The following is a 16691-nucleotide window of genomic DNA, read 5'->3' on the forward strand; positions in this document are numbered from 1 at the left end:
GCCCAAAATTAGACCCCAAAGAGAACTCCGAAACTGAAACTGGATCCGAGGAATTAGGTACAGACGACGGAATCGAGGAAGTTGACGCTGAGGCTGCGTCGCTGATTGCCCAAAATATCAGCACTTCTCAGAACCACGTGGATGTTCCAGAAATTTCGTCAGAATTGGAGTCGCTGAAGCGTCAGTTGGAATTGCTCCAATTGGAAAACGAGTTGCTGAAGTTGGAAGTGTCGCGGCGTCAGCCATTAAATAGTGTGACCGCCGCTTCGGACAACGGAATACCAAAGGACAACGTTGCCTCATCAAAAAAGACAATGTTGCCACATCGGATTTCGGAAACGTCATGGAAAATACGACGCTTTCGAACAACAACTCTTTGCTAGCTATGGGCAAGGAAATGCTTCCAATCTTTGACGGCGCGGATAGCAGCAACATGCCAGTCAACACATGGATTGCACAGCTCAACGCTATAACTAAAATTTATAAGCTCAGCGACAACGTAATCCGGATGCTAGTGATGTCAAAGTTGAAGGATCGTGCCCAGGTTTGGTTGCACTCTGAGGAGAATCTGCTGACCTTGCCAGCTCCGGAGCTTCTAACTCAGCTTGCAAACGTTTTTCATTGCAAAGAAAGTAAGACAATGTCTCGCCGTAAGTTCCAAGCGCGCAAGTGGATATACACTGAAGATTTTTCGACATACTTCAATGACAAAACACGGCTAGCTTCTCACATTCGGATGGACGACGAAGAACTGATCGACAACATCATTGAAGGAATTCCGGATACTCTTTTGCGACAACAGGCACACATGCACTGCTTCAACTCCTATTCGCAACTGTTGCAGGCATTTGCCAAAGTCGTTTTGCGAAAACCACCATCGTTTGGGCCTGGACGCCCCAAAGAAGCTGCTGCAAATGGACCTGGTCAGATGCTTAACAAAAGATGCTTCAACTGCAACTCCGTTGGACACTTCGCGGCCGACTGCCGTAAACCTAAGCGCGAATTCGGTGCTTGCTACGTCTGTGGAAGTCTGGAGCACCTGGTGTCCCAATGTACCGAGAAGAAAAACCCAAAAAGCAACGAATATGTAAGATCATTTAAAATTTACTCTAGTTCACAGCTTAATCAATGCTTGCTTGTAGAATGCCTGATCGATTCTGGGAGTCCAATTAGTTTTATCAAAATATCTTGCGTCGAAAGCTTGTTGAAGAGAAAAAATATAAATATTAATGGAAATATTGATAGAAATTACTTTGGCTTAAATAATAGTCCTTTAGATGTACGAGGAAAAATATCATGTTTTGTTTTGATGAATAATGAAAAATTATCATTCATATATCGGGCATGGTCAGTCTCATATGTCATAGCTGTCTTATTTGTTAGGAGTGTTAGCTTCTTCTCAACGTCCTTATAAAATTGTGTGATAGACATCTGCCCCTGCCTTAGTGTTGTGAGCTCTTGCTCGAGCAAGTATAATGGACACTTATTGGAATAGGTAAAGTCAAGGCGGCTTATAATTTCATCAAAATTAGGAACAGTATTAAAAGATGAATGGATAGAATCAGAAGATCCCCTAATCTTACGGATTATGAGAACAGCCTGAAAGTGCTTAGAAATCCCGTCAAACCGTCTGAACAACTCATATGATGCTAGTGCTGCCTTCCGCCAAGAAACAAATGTAGCAAGCAGCTCTATGTACACATACCTATTATTAAGCACTGCTTGATAAGCAGTTAACGTTATTGTGTATCCCTTAAGTTAAGTCATCCTTTATGTCCCCCTTACTCCTTTAAGAAACACCATGTAAACCCATCTCTAAGTATGTACTTCTCTCTCTTGCACATACGAGATTGTGAAATAGGCTAAGCATTTACAGAGATGATGAAATAAAGATCACTTTTGCTGCGACCACTGAAGAGAAAACACCCTGATTGTATCACTACACAAATGACCCATCAAACTATGGCATAGATTTTACCGCATCAAGGCCTTCGTTATAAGGCACATTACCGGATATACAGCAACAGGCAAGTATACTGCAATATCAGGAGCAGATAGTGTCGCAGCGCCAAACCTATCATTGACTTCCCTCAATTTCTCTTCAAACTCCTGTTTCTGCACCTGTAATGCGGCTGAAACCGCTGCATTTATGATTGCCTGTAGTTGGTGTGGAACCATACTTCGTTTTTTTCTGTGTGCGAGGTTACTTAGCCGAACAACCAAGTCTGCAGACTCTCAATCGCTCATAAATCATCTCAAAAAATATTGAACATTCGCCAAGCTCGGTTCTAAACTAAGCGCTTATCTATTTACTGATTCGAAAAAAAACACTCGACACACAAAGAAATACCTACAAAGGTTCAGTAACCTTTTGTGACGCTTGGTGCCTTAAAATTTTCGCGCTTTAAATCACAGGGTATTTCGTGCATCGGGAATCCGTTCAGAAATTATTTTTTATCTTTTTGTAATTAAAAAAAATTTACATTCTATTACTCCACCCGGGAGCTTAGAGCCTCTACAATTTCTTGTAGAGGATTCATTATCATTGATTTTCGATCGTACCGGTGATAAGCCAGTAGCGACTTATCCTAGTGGTGGGGTTGCCACCTGGCGCCATCTAGGAGTGACGAAAATTCTATTGTTGGGTCCATAGTAACGTGGACGAGGGGGTGTGCGGGTCCGGGGAGCCGAAATTTGTTACTAATGTTAAGTGAGCAATAGAGCATAGAAGTGGTGGAGATTTGGAAAAAGAAGCCGTTTCTTTTTCTCGGGGAGCCTGGGGCTCGACTCGAACCCGGGCCTTCCGGACCGGAGGCCAGCGCTCTACCTGCTGGGCCACCGTCCGATTAATAACCGTCCACCGTTTTGATTAATAAAATGCAAAATTCTGTGAACTAAAGTCAGCCTCAAAATGGTCCAAGTGAAATAGAATTCTTTCGGGTGCAATTTATTTTACGGCAAGTCAACGCGGTAAAAAATTATTTAGTGGAGAACAATATCACCCAGTTTGATGAAGCCGATTTTCTCGCTCGGTTGAAATGGCTCGAGGCACAAAACTTGGCCTTTGATTCTGCCCAGACAGCGCTGGAGAGGGTGGACTTAGCCGAGATAACGAGTGACACACGGATGGAGTTTTCGGAAGTTATAATGGATGTGGAGGCTAAGCTGAATCGAGGCTTAGCGGCGCAACGCAAATTGCAATTTGCTGGGGCCACAGCTGCCGATTCGACGTGTTTTGATATAACAAATAATCCAGATCTTTCCTTGCGGTCTAGAAAGCCTTGATTTCAAGCGTTGGAGATTGCGCGGTTTTATGGGTCCTACTCCGATTGGCCGGACTTTTTCGCCACCTTCAGCACGGTTATTGGAAATAATGAGAAGCTGACTGGTATCGAAAAATTACAATATTTACGGTCTAGTGGCTCTGGAGACCATCTGCTTGCTAGAACCGTCGAATCAAAACTATGAAAAGGCTTTTAATTTGTTAATTAATCGATTTGATAATAAAATCTTACATTTCCAGGCACACGTAAAGGCTATATTTGGGTTGAAGGGTGTCGAGAAGGGATCTGCCAAGGGTCTACGGGAGCTCAGCGATTTACTGAATTCTCATCTTCGAGCAATCCGAACCCTGGCTACTAAAGAGCAAATTTTGGATGGACTTTTGATTCACATCGTCGCTCACAAGCTGGATCAGAGGACGCTGGAAAAATGGGAAGGGGTCTTGCCCTTTGCTGACTGCCATGGAGTCGTTTTTGGAGAGGAGGTGTAGGATGATGGAAAATTTGGATCAAGCCTTGGTAACTCAAACACCAGGCCAGCAGGTGGGAAAAAACTTGCATAGACATTATTCGAATGTACTTTTCGCTTCTGCTAGCAACTCAAATCCCGTGGCATGCCTATTTTGCAATGGAAGGGGACCATTATTTGCCGAAGTGCTCCCGGTTTTTGAATTTGAGTTCGAACCTTCGATTTCGAGAAGCAAAGAAGATGCACCTTTGCCTAAACTGCCATTACCATCCACCTCATTTGCATCACAGTCTAATCATCATTTGACAAACCCTCCACCCAGAACCGCCGACTGACTACGTGTTGCTTCCAACTAATATTTTCTACCTAAGAAATAGAGTTGGTACGCTTACACCTTGTCGAGGATTGTTGGATTCAGGTTCTCAATCTAACTTCATAACTTCGCGCCTAGCTAGCCAATTAAAGTTGAAGCATAGGCCATCGCTTACACCCATTTCTGGGATCGGAAAATCGTCCGTAAAGTCGGATAGGTCAGTCGACATTCTTGCATAATAACGGAATGCAAGCTATCGTGCGTCATTCGCAGCAGTTGTGACGCCAAGTATCACTGACTATCAGCCTCTTTTCAACATAGGTGCAACAGGATGGAGGATTCCACAGGATATTTCGCTCGCTGATCCTCACTTCAATAAATCGCAACATATTGACCTGCTAATTGGAGCTGGTCTATTTTTCGAAATAATTGCCATGGGGTAAATGCATTTGGATAGCAACTTGCCAACTCTTAAAAACACCAAGCTTGGTTGGATCGTTTCTGGAAGGATGTCAAGGCTGCCAATCAAAGATCTATTTCATCTGTCATTGTCCAGGATCCTACTAATTGTTTTACTATTACTTCCATAGGAAAGCGATCTTCGAATATTGAAGACTTCTCATCACAAAAGCCAGTTTCGTTGCCTGAAGACTGCGATCGGAGGCATCGTATTGTTGAAAGAGGACCACATTCCATCTCTAACATGGCCGCTTGGACATCGTCAGAGTAGCTACGAACAGCTACGGGCCTCTTAATGATGCCGTCTCCAAACCGTTCTGCTCAACGAATTCCATATAGTTGGAAATGTATCCCTTCCAACGGGGGAGTATGTTCGGGGCAGACCGCCATCACCTAAATTGGTGCGCATAGGTGTACCGCTGCAGTCATATTTCGAATCCGCTCTTCAAGCTTCTCTTATGTTTGTTTATCAATGTTATCTATGTTATTTCTACTCGTGAGAACGACAGTATAAAGAAGCCGCGCTTTCGGCTTATCTCAACTCAGTCAAACACAAGTCAAGCTTACACTTATCTCGCCTACAATGTTAACAAATCACAAAACATAAAAACGAAGAGTTGTAGCTCCAAATAAATATACATTTAAATTAACTTAACCTACTTGTGCGTTACATATATAACATATATATAAAACAAAAATAAGAGCACAAACGGATGTCGGGTTGCCGAGCGTTTATTCTATCTCTTGTTAACGTAAGGATATCGTACGGGGGTCCTGCGTTATTTACTTCTGATTTTCTGTCATGCCAATTTATTATATAATATCGAATTTATTAGGTTGTTTGGTATTGACATACCGGTTTCTTCGTTCAAATTTCGCTCTTCGCTTGTGAAGTCAAATATAATCGTATCTGGCAATGCTGTATATAGTTTGAAAGGTATTGGCATCACCTTTAAAATGACATATAGTTTGTTTACATGAGTCGATTGAAATGGAGTTCATAAACGCAGAAATTCGGGCAATTTTGAAATTTTATTTCGCACAGGGAAAAACTCCTGCGGAATCTCGCAGACAGACAGACTTTCGATTCAAAACGCCGAACAGTGGTTTAGACGATTCCGAAGTGACAATTTTGATACCGAAACACCCAAGCCCTCCGGACGACCAGTGACCGTTGATACGGATAAAATCATGGAAATAGTGGATCGAGATCGTCATGTGACTATTAGAACCATCGCAGAGGAGCTGCAACTAAACACGGAAACCATAAAGTCGAAAAATTTAACAAAAAAGCTAGATGTATGGGTGCCTCATGAGTTATCCCAAAATAACCTTTTCGACCGTGTATCAATCTGCGAATCTTTGTTGCACCGTAATAAATTCGACTCATTTCTGGATCGGTTAGTTACTGGTGATGAAAAATGGATTACATATGACAACATAAAGCGTAAAAGATCCTGGTCGAAGCACGGTGAGTCGTCTCAAACGGTGGCAAAGTCAGGACTGACGGCTCAGAAGGTGTTGCTGAGTGTATGGTGGGATATCAGAGGAATTATCTATTATGATGTGTTTCCCTATGGCCAAACCATCAATTTTGACCTCTACTGTGAACAACTGGAGCGATTGAAGATTGCACTTGAACAGAAGCGGCCAGCCATGGTGAATCGTAAGGGCGTTGTGTTCCATCATGACAACGCCAGGCCCCATACATCTTTGGTGACGCGTCACAAGCTACGGGAGCTTGGTTGCACCCACCTTATAGTCCGGACATTGCCCCAAGCGATTACCATCTGTTTTTGGCCATGCAAAATTTTTTCGATGGACAAAAATTGAGTTCAAGGGAGGATTGTGAAAATCGAATCGCCGAGTTTTTTGCCAAAGACTTCTTTAGAAGAGGCATATACAAGTTACCATCAAAATGGCAGAAATCATACAGCACTTAAATCGGACAATGCTAACTATATTAAAATCGTCGTCAAAAATCAATAAAGAAATCGGTATGTCATTACCAAACAAAACAAATCACACACAGATAGGAGAGCATTAGAATGCAAGAGCCCGATCGGAAAATGAAAATATAAATAGATTTCGGGTTGCGAAGTGTTATTTATAATATGTATATATCTTGGAAACTAAAGAATATTTTCCAACGTGCCACTATGGTTTTTTTCGCGTTTTTTTTTTTTGGCATAAAGTCAATTTTTTTTTTGTTTTGTATCTTAAAATTTTTTTTTTTTTATTTATAAACACCCTAGACAGATAAAAAAATATGTAACTTTAATATATGGAGCAACTCTGTTCTGCTGGCGAGCTGTTAAAGTCAGCTAATTATATACCACATGTTTTGCATGAAATTGGCATGGAAAATTGTGCAACTTTGATCGTTTGTTGTGGCAAAAGTTTACGAAAAAGTTAAGTGAATAAATATGGAAAACGATTGTCCAGGTATCCAAAACTAAAGTTTACCAATGTTTGTGTCGTTGTTATGTGTTTTTTTTCCAATTGTACCGTGTTTTGTTTATGCGTATTTTTAGAACAAGCTTAACAAGTGTAGTTGTGTTTCGTGGATCAGTACTTTTGCATGGCGAAGTGTTGCAAAATGTTGTAAATGAGAAACTATTAACCAAAGTGTGCAGATTAATGAGAATTTAACCATTTTTGTCCGTATCCACACGTTTTCGAAAAAATCAAAAAAGAAAATTGAATAACTTGTATAGTAAGTAACATAACCAAACTTGTTTAAAATATTGTAAAATGTATCTTTACTTTAGATTGAAGCACTAATAATGGAGATGAATACTAAAATGTGATCTTGGATAATTGTTTTTTTTTTAATATAATATAAAGAAAATAAGAAATAAAAATGTTTAATAAAGCTTTTTTGCATGTCGGCCAGATAGGTTATATGGCAGCTATATGAAATAGTGCTCCAAATTATTTGAAACTTGGTAGGTCATCTTGGGAGCTTAAAAAATGTATACAAACCAAATTTCAATTCAATAGGTTTAAAATTAGAATTCATGCCAAAAAAATTGAAAAAAAAAAAACCAAAGTGCGTGCGTGAGTCGCGTCCTCTAGTTTCTTTAACTCCCTCGGTGATTCTGCATTGCTTACTGCTGCTGTCTCCATGAGGAGTTGGGCTATCTAGGTTTCAGTTTATAAGTCAAACGAAGAACTGCACATCTCAAGTGCCACACGTCTCCAGCGTCTCTTAGCGATATACAACAATAATTTCACTTTGAAACTTGTGCTGTGCTGCTTGTAAATAGATTCGTCTATAATGCTACTCGCTTTTGATGCTTGTTGATTGTTCATGCGTTTCAATGATCTTTGAATCTTCGCACGTTGTTGCGCGCGTTTCGATGATTGTTGACTGGTCCCCTCTTCAGCCCTGGCTCCGATAATTCTGGCCCCGCGGTCTAGTTAGTCCTCGACAACTCCCTCATCGTTATATATCGCGATCATTAGAATGTGCTTGGAGATAATCCCAGTCCTGCGAATCTCTTTTAGAAGACACATCTGATACGAAAAACAGGCACAGACTGCCCCAATCAATACCGACCAGAGCACAGAATAAGGCTAAAGTGACACTGAGAAGCAGAGAACTACCGTGAACAAATATGTATTAGCATCGTGGATGGTTATTTTTTTCTTAATATTACTTAATCACAACCAAGCGATGATATAATTTTAAGTTTTCAGCTTATTCTCATTGTGGGAGAAAGCAAACGATCAATTGACGGGCTAATACAAATTTCTCTCGCAAACCCTGACCATGGTGAGCAGCACCATGTAAAATTGTAACTTACGGCTAAAAATTTGGGCGTGTTCACAAACAGAACATAGGAATTCAAACAAATAAATTTTTACTAATACCGAACTAGAAAGGAAGCTAGCTTTGGCAAGCCGAAGCTTATATACCCTTGCAGACTTCAAATATATCGACAAAATATATTATAAAAAGGCTAAAAAACATCGAAGTTATGGCGCTTTTCATATGACAGCTATGTATGTAAAATGGTCGTCTAATTTTAATGAAATTTAATTCGTGATTCAAGAGTCGTAAGAAAACTCTACATTCCAAAAATCGTGCTTGGCTGAATCAAAAGATTTTTCGATCTTTCCTATACGATAACGTTATCGGATTTTAATGAATTTTTTTCAGTTTAAGGGTTATTAGAAAACACTATATTTTGAAAATAATGCTCGTGGGACTAAAGGAACGATGCTATAATTTTTTTTCCATTATTTATATATATATTTTCGATCTTTCCTATGGCAGCTATATGTTAGAGTTATCCGATTTTTATAATATTTAATCCGAAATTCAATTGTAGTAAGAAAATGCCATCTGGAAGAAATCAAGTCGATCTGATCAAAAACAACGGCGTGAGAATTTTTTATTTCCCGTTCCGACTCATATACTGCGTGCAATAACTACACAACTTTTAAGAAAGTTTTAACAAGATAGCTTTAGAACTGAGAGATTGGTTTGCGTAGAAACAGACAGGAGGACAGATGGACAGACGTACAGACGTATTTCGATTCAGATCGTGATGCTTATCAAGAACATACTGTAATAGGCGTAATGTTTGAATGACTTTATTCGAGCTCAAGGCCCGCCTTTTATACGTTTCGGTTTACATTAGTTTTGCATAAGCTTAAACCTAACTGTTCTTATGTTCTTATATTAGTTTTACATTCGTTAATATGAAACATATGTTTATCAGATGGATCGAGAAAGGAGCTTTGAATCTTATGTTTATGACTGTTAAACAAGGATGTTATAATTCATGGTACATACAATTATACAAGGTAGTCTCGTCCATGGTACAATTATACAGTATAATTTTACCATGGTCTCGTCGGCTGCCTAATCGTTCGGCTTTTTGTCAGTGCGTTCGTGCTTGTTGAAGGATGATTATGTGTGCGGACGATTTTTTTCAGAGCATTAACCCTTGTGCAAAGATGTCGTTCTACCCTTGCACAGTGGGCGATTTGGCCTCGCTAGCGGCATTTAATTCAAATTTCAACTTTCAAAAAGCTATGATTTTTTTCACGATTCGATAATTTATTCGATTAGATTTATCCAAGCATTTTAAAAGCTCTACGATCAGCTCATCATCAGCTGTGAACGGACAAACACAGAAAATGATTTTGCAAAGAACTTTACAAAATTTTACCTGTTTGCGCGCATCGAATTCAAGTTCCTCGGAAATTTACAATTTTTAGTGAATTTATTAAAAGTTTGGTTTTTTATTAATTTCAAGGTATGCATTACAAAAAAAATTAATGTTTGTGACCGGTCTATAAATGTGTAGCTCATAAAACGTAGTGTATTAACAACGAGCCCGGATTAGCGTACACCTGTCTTTCGTGGAGAAGAACTTACCTGATTCAAGTGGATTCAGTCTAACTCTTTTATTAGCCGAAAGTGTGAATCAGTGGCGTCCAATGTGTGTAATATGAACTGCTAGTACCTGCTAGCCTTCAAACTATGGTACTTTTAAGGCACAATGTCAGTAGCAAAAAGGGATCTTTTTTAGTATATTTTAGTATTTTTACTATGCCGCCGTCTGATTCCGATGATTCTGAATAAAATGCTAGCCATTTTTAAATTATGTTTGTTTATGGAATATATTAATTGAAGTTTAAAAAACATAAAAATAAATCAAAATTTAAAATTAAAAATATTTTTTTTTAAATTAAAAAATAAAATAAAAAAGTATTAAAAAAAACAACTTTTTTTTAACTTAAAAAATTGTATGATATTTCTTTGATCGTTGAAAAAAAACCGACTGAAGATATCTATTTTAGCTTAGAAGTTATTAATTAAATGCCGCTAGCGAGACCAAACCGCCCACTGTGCCTTGGCTGCAAACTTTTTTTGTTTTTTTTTCACATGCCGTTTCAGATTATTTTAGTATAACAAAAAATGTAAAGGAGAAACTATTAATAGCTGCTAAGAAACATTAATTTAGATATTAAAACATTTTGTATATTTCTGTTTTCGCGAATAATGGGAAGTTCTTTTCTAGGGTTGACATAATGTCCTTTTGATGTTGTTTTCTTTGTGTGTGTGCAAGATTGTATAGTTCGTAGTCAGATAGTTGTTCATTCTTAAGTTTTGTCTCCTGTATTTGGACTTCTTTAGAGTTAGTGTTAATAATGCGGACGAAGGGGCTATTTTTTGAAATTATTGTATTAGCTATGAATACACCTGGATGGATTTCTTGGTTTGGGATTAATATTTCGTTTTCATTGTTGTTTATTGTCATTTTTCTATTATTTCTGTTCTGGCTGGGATTACTAAAATATTATTTTGAGGTTTTATTAGTATTGGGATTAATGTTTAACCTTATGTTGGTTAAGGATAAGTATATTGTTTTTGTAGTCAAGAAGGCAGTTATAGTTTTTTATAAAATCTAGGCCTATTAATCCATCGTACGGGATTGGGAAGTCATCTTTCACTATATGAAAGGTATGTGGTAATGTTGTGTTATGGGTAGTCAGTTTTATTTAAATTTCCCCTAATGTGTTTACCGTACTTTCCCCTATTCCATGTAAACTTGTGCGTTTGTTTCTATTAATTTGGCTTGAGTTTGGTAGTATGACTTTTTGTTTTATTAAAGAAATGTCAGCACCGGTATCAAGTAATAATGTAATGTTTATTCTGTTTATTCTTAATCTAATACAACTATTGAGGTTTTGACTTAGTGTATAAATCTTATGTGTACTTAATTTGAGCTCAGGGGACGTACAGAGTTTTCCTGCTGCTCTTTTTCGTTTATGAATCTATTATTATTACTAGTATTTTCATTTTCTTCATTTTTAAATCTAATGTTATTATTGTTCTCATAGCTTTTATTATTGTAGTTATTTCTGCTATTTCTTCTGTAACCTGTGTTATTATATCTATTACTATTATTGTTATTGTTGTGATAATTACCATTATTATTGTAATTTCTGTAATTTCAGATTTGACAACCGGTCCACATAGGAAATCTTGTGTCCCCCATTTCACTTTTGCCGACAATATTTTCGGTGGACAACAGTATAAGGTACTCCGTTATGTCCTGCTTCTCATAGTCCCAGAAACAGATGACTCCGATTGTTCTTTGCATATTTCGTTTCGTCGTTCGTTTTCTGTAGTCATAGAGGTGAACTCGTGCCGCCGAATAGAAAGTTGGTAACCCGGCAGCAGGTTCTCATACATCCTTTCGAGGTCCTAATTGAACCGATTGTTTTTTTTTGCTGCATCATAACTACCTACGTCGGGCCGAACGCAGTCTTGTACACGACCGTGGAGTTTTGTGGTAACGCCAAGACTATACCTTCGCAAAATAAACTGTGGCTGATGCCGATTGAAGAGAGAACACTGGTGGTCGCTGCTTGTAATCGAAGTAGTTTTAATTATCCTTCCTAGGTGTATCACAAAACTATAAAAAGCTTTTGTAGCGGACGTAATTATTATACCCTTGCAGAGCAAAAGGGTGTTATAATTTCAGTCAGAAGTTTGCAACGCAGTGAAGGAGACACCTCAGACCCCATAAAGTATATATATTCTTGATCAGCATCACGAGCAGAATCGAAATCCGTCTGTACGTCTGTCCGTCTGTCCGTCTGTCCGTCTGTCCATCTGTCCGTCTGTCCGTCTGTCCGTTTCCGCGCAAACTAGTCTCACATTTTTAAAGCTATCGTGCTGAAACTTTCCCAAAAGTTGTGTAGTTGTTGCACGCAGTATATAAGTCGGAACGGGCCGGATCGGCAGACTATATCGGATAGCTCCAATACAAGAGAATGAAATAAAAAATTCTCACTCTGTTGTTTTTGATCAGATCGACTTGAATTCTTCAAGATGGCGTTTTCTAACTGTTATTGAATTTCGGATTAAATTTGATCAAAATCGGATAACTCTATCATATAGCTGCCATAGGAGAGATCGAAAAATATATATAGAATTAATGGAAATAAATTGATAGCATCGTTGTTTTCTATCCCACGAGCTTGATTTTTTGAACATCAAGTTTTTTTACAACCCTTATATTGAGAAAAAAGTTTCATAAAAATCGGTCATCTATATCTTGTAGCTGGCATGGATGATTTTTGGAATATAGAGTTTTCTTACGACTCTTGAATTACGAATTAAATTTGATCAAAATCGGACAACTATATCATATAGCTCCCATATGATCTATAGTCGAAAATATGGAAAATGAATAGAAAAATCGTCTTAGCTTCGATGTTGTTTAACCTTTATGCATTTTGTTCGACATATTTGATGACTGCAAGGGTATATAAGCTTCGGCTTGCTGAAGCTAGCTTCCTTTCTTGTTTTAAATTCCAATATTCTAGCTGTAATAGTTCCCGACAAGTCTGATGCTTTTGATCTTTACTGTGCTTCTTTCTACCTGTTGCATACCTTTTCACCAACACAATTCAACTTTATGAATAACAGCTATAAATATATAATAGCTAGCCTTTGTGGCCAAAATTAAAAACTACAAACTAAATAATTACCTGAACAAATTTAGATAGTTTCTTGTGTAAAACGTACGATCTCTGTTTCATGACCGTTATATCTTTTTTACTGGAATCTTTATGTTGACCATTTTTTATTGGGTTTGCGTATAAATTGGCAAATTCCCTCTCAGTTCCAAGATACAAAGGCTTTATAAAGTTGACCATACTATAATCTGTAAAGATATTAATTATAAAACAAATAAATTATAATATTAGCAATAGGATATGCGTATTAGGTAAAAAAAAGGAATGACAAGTTTTCTACTGATTATTGTCAATGGTTCTATTTTAACAAAATGAGGAGTTGTTTGACTTTTTATTGAATTTTTTGGCTATTTTAATATTTTGCCGATTAGTCAACTTGTTTTCGAAATGGATAAGAACGATTAGTAAAACAAGTAAGAAGTTATTGACAGGTATTTATATTAGCATAGGACATTCTTTTTGAAGTGAAACTTCTAAGCCGACTACGATAAAGGTTTCATTAAGCGTTTAACACTATTCCCCCTCTATTGAAGCGTTCAACTCGGAAGGAGAAGAGCAACAGAGAACGAAGGAGTGCTAGGGGAAAGCGAATGAGAGTAATGTAGTAAGTTACTTATTCTACCATGCGCATAGCGCGCCTCCCTAGAAAAGTATTAGTGCCTATGCGTGAATGCATCAAGCGTCCCGTGTGTCATAAATTGTCATAAATTGGTACGTTTCTCTTGTTATTCAAGTGTTTTCCATAATTATTTCCTGTTGTATATAATATTCACGTACTATTTATAGTATTATTTCAGTGAATATTGAAAAGGGGACAGTTGAAACACGCATAGGACGGGAGATTCCAGCTTATGTGATGGTACGTTTCTCTTAAATATTTCAATCGTCCATAACTGACGCACCTTGTATATTAAATCATCTTGAATTTAATATTATTTGGATTAGCAAAAATTTTGATGGTTTGATTTTGAATTAATTTTACAGCGGAAAAAGATGGTGCAACTTGTGGTTTAAGAGCAGAGAAGCAGCACAATATCATCGTGAATACTGAGCACGAAAAAACAGAAAGTCTTTGCTTGAGTGAGTGTTCGTCTTACATCCTGCCTATTGCTGGCAATACAATTTTGCCAGAATGTTATGTAGGGCGATGAACGGCTAGCTGTTGGTCAACGTCCAGATGCGAGGGAGCTCGGAAAGGTTTAGGCGGTGGTACCGATATGGTAACTAGCGCGTAAAGTAATACAAAATGATACGCATTTCATGAAATATCGCAAAATTCCTCCGCGCGTAGGGACTCAACGATTAAGTCAATTTCTTTTTGCTTAATAAAATTACTGTTTGAATTTACTTTTTTAGCAGTTTTTATATCTTCTTAGTCGAATAATAGCCACAAAAACGATTTATTCTGTCAAAATTATAAAATTACTATAAGCACAAGCCTTCTGATCTTAACAAAACTTTTTTTCGTAATTTTATCGGAATATGTCTCTCTAATCAAAAAACTATGTTGAGCATTGAGCTCTTCATGTTCAATTTCTTGCTCTTCTTCAGTATTTTAACTCACAGAATTTCGAAGTACTCTTGCAAAAATGCTTTGTCGAGAAAGATTTGATCGTCTTATAACCTTGTTGTTTTTCATCAGAGAAGGATGATTTCCGGAATATAGGAGACACCTCAGACCCTTAAATGTATATATATTAAAAATCAGCATTATTCATCTGAATTAAACTAGTCGTGTTCGTCTATCCCTCTGATTGATGAAAACAACGCTGATTTAATTGTATTTCCTTTAATTCTAAATTTGATATAATTGTCCGACTTTTATGCAATTTTTTTTATAACTCAAGGCTTGATATTTAAAAAAACATGTTCGTTTTGTAAGAAACAACGACGTTATTTTTTTTTTAAATAACATATTTCTATAGTGGAACAAAATACATTATGGCTAAACAACAACGAAATTATGACATTTCTCTATTAATTTTCCATATTTGCGACTATGGTTCATATGACAGCTATATGATATAGACATCCGATTTTGATGAAATGACGAAATTCAAGATTCATTGGAAAACTATATATTCAAAAAACTATGCTTGTCTGATTCTGATTCTTGAAATTTCTCTTTGTTTTTCTATTTACCCTGCGTGGCAACCCTTTCATTAATTGTAATTGCTAACTTCTTTGCACTTTTTTGCTTATCGCTGCCTAGCCCTTTGTCCACGGAATTTTGTATGGAGAAAATTCGTATAAACCATCGTTGCTTTCGTAGCTGACGTGGAGGCGAAGTTTTCATCGATGGCTTTGGCGAGGATGTCCTTAGCGAAATCATCTATGTCAAGCCTAAAAATGTCATCCCCAAATTCATATGAAAAACAAAATATATATATATTTATTTCTTTTTTATTTTATTAACACATCTTATTTTGTAATATAAGAAATAAGTACATAAATAATATGAAATTCGAAAGATTTTGTTTACCATTTCTGTGGAGTATTTGCAGGACATCGGCTGTTTTGCGTCCATCTATGGTACAAAAATATTTTTATTATTACATATTATATGTAACTTTTTTTAATTTAAAGGAAACTTACCTTTCAAACGAATTTAGCGGACATATGTATGGCTGAATCCTAAAAAGATTTAAATAGGAAGCTAGCTTCGGCAAGCCGAAGCTTATATACCCTTGCAGTCATCAAATATGTCGAACAAAACGCATAAAGGCTAGACAACATCGAATCTAAGACGATTTTTCTATTCATTTTCCATATTTTTGACTACAGATCATATGGGAGCTATACGATATAGGTGTCCGATTTTGATCAAATTAAATTCGTAATTCAAGAGTCGTAAGAAAACTCTATATTCCAAATATCATACTTGTCTGTTGAAAAACAACGATATTATAATTTTATTTCCATTATTTCTATATAGATTTTTCGATCTTTCCTATGGCAGCTATAAGATATAGATGACCAATTTTTATGAAACTTTTTTCCAATATAAACGTTGTTAAAAAACTTGATATTCAAAAAATCATGCTCGTGGGATAAAAAACAACGATGTTATCAATTTATTTCCATTAATTCTATATATTATTTTCGATCTCTCCTATGGCAGCTATATGATAGAGTTATCCGATTTTGATCAAATTTAATCCGAAATTCAATAACAGTTAGAAAACGCCATCTTGAAGAATTCAAGTCGATCTGATCCAAAACAACGGCGTGAGAATTTTTTATTTCATTCTCTCATATGGGAGCTATCCGATATAGTCGGCCGATCCGGCTCGTTCCGACTTATATACTGCGTGCAATAACTACACACCTTTCGGGAAAGTTTCATCAAGATAGCTTCAAAACTGAGAGACTAGTTTGTGCGGAAACGGACAGACGGACAGATGGACAGACGGACAGACGTACATGCATATTTGGATTCTGATCGTGATGCTGATCAAGAATATATATACTTTATGGGGTCTGAGGTGTCTCCTTCACTGCGTTGCAAACTTCTGACTGAAATTATAATACCCTTTTGCTCTGCAAGGGTATAAAAACCATAATGTTTTTGTAATATTAACGACACTTACATGATTTTTAAACATTTCCGTTGCCCGTTGCATAAGTGAAGTAATTTCACAACCAATCGTCGACGCACTAA

At 37.1% G+C, this 16691-nt stretch overlaps 1 protein-coding gene across 2 annotated transcripts in view; it reads right to left on the reverse strand.

Annotated features, from left to right (window-relative positions):
• LOC108101655 (transcriptional regulator ATRX homolog) overlaps nucleotides 1-16691 on the reverse strand; it is a 467254-nt gene that overhangs the window by 226366 nt on the left and 224197 nt on the right. For both annotated transcript variants that reach the window (XR_006245477.1, XM_043208182.1), the window contains one exon: nucleotides 13043-13218. Coding sequence is in view for 1 of the 2 variants with exons in the window: in XM_043208182.1 (XP_043064117.1) it covers nucleotides 13043-13218 (176 nt within the window). In the remaining variant the exon portion in view is untranslated. The remainder of the gene's footprint in view (nucleotides 1-13042; nucleotides 13219-16691) is intronic.

Source organism: Drosophila ficusphila, unplaced genomic scaffold (genome assembly GCF_018152265.1).
Source record: "Drosophila ficusphila isolate 14025-0441.05 unplaced genomic scaffold, ASM1815226v1 contig_414, whole genome shotgun sequence".
In the NCBI taxonomy this organism is placed as follows: Eukaryota; Metazoa; Arthropoda; class Insecta; order Diptera; family Drosophilidae; genus Drosophila; species Drosophila ficusphila.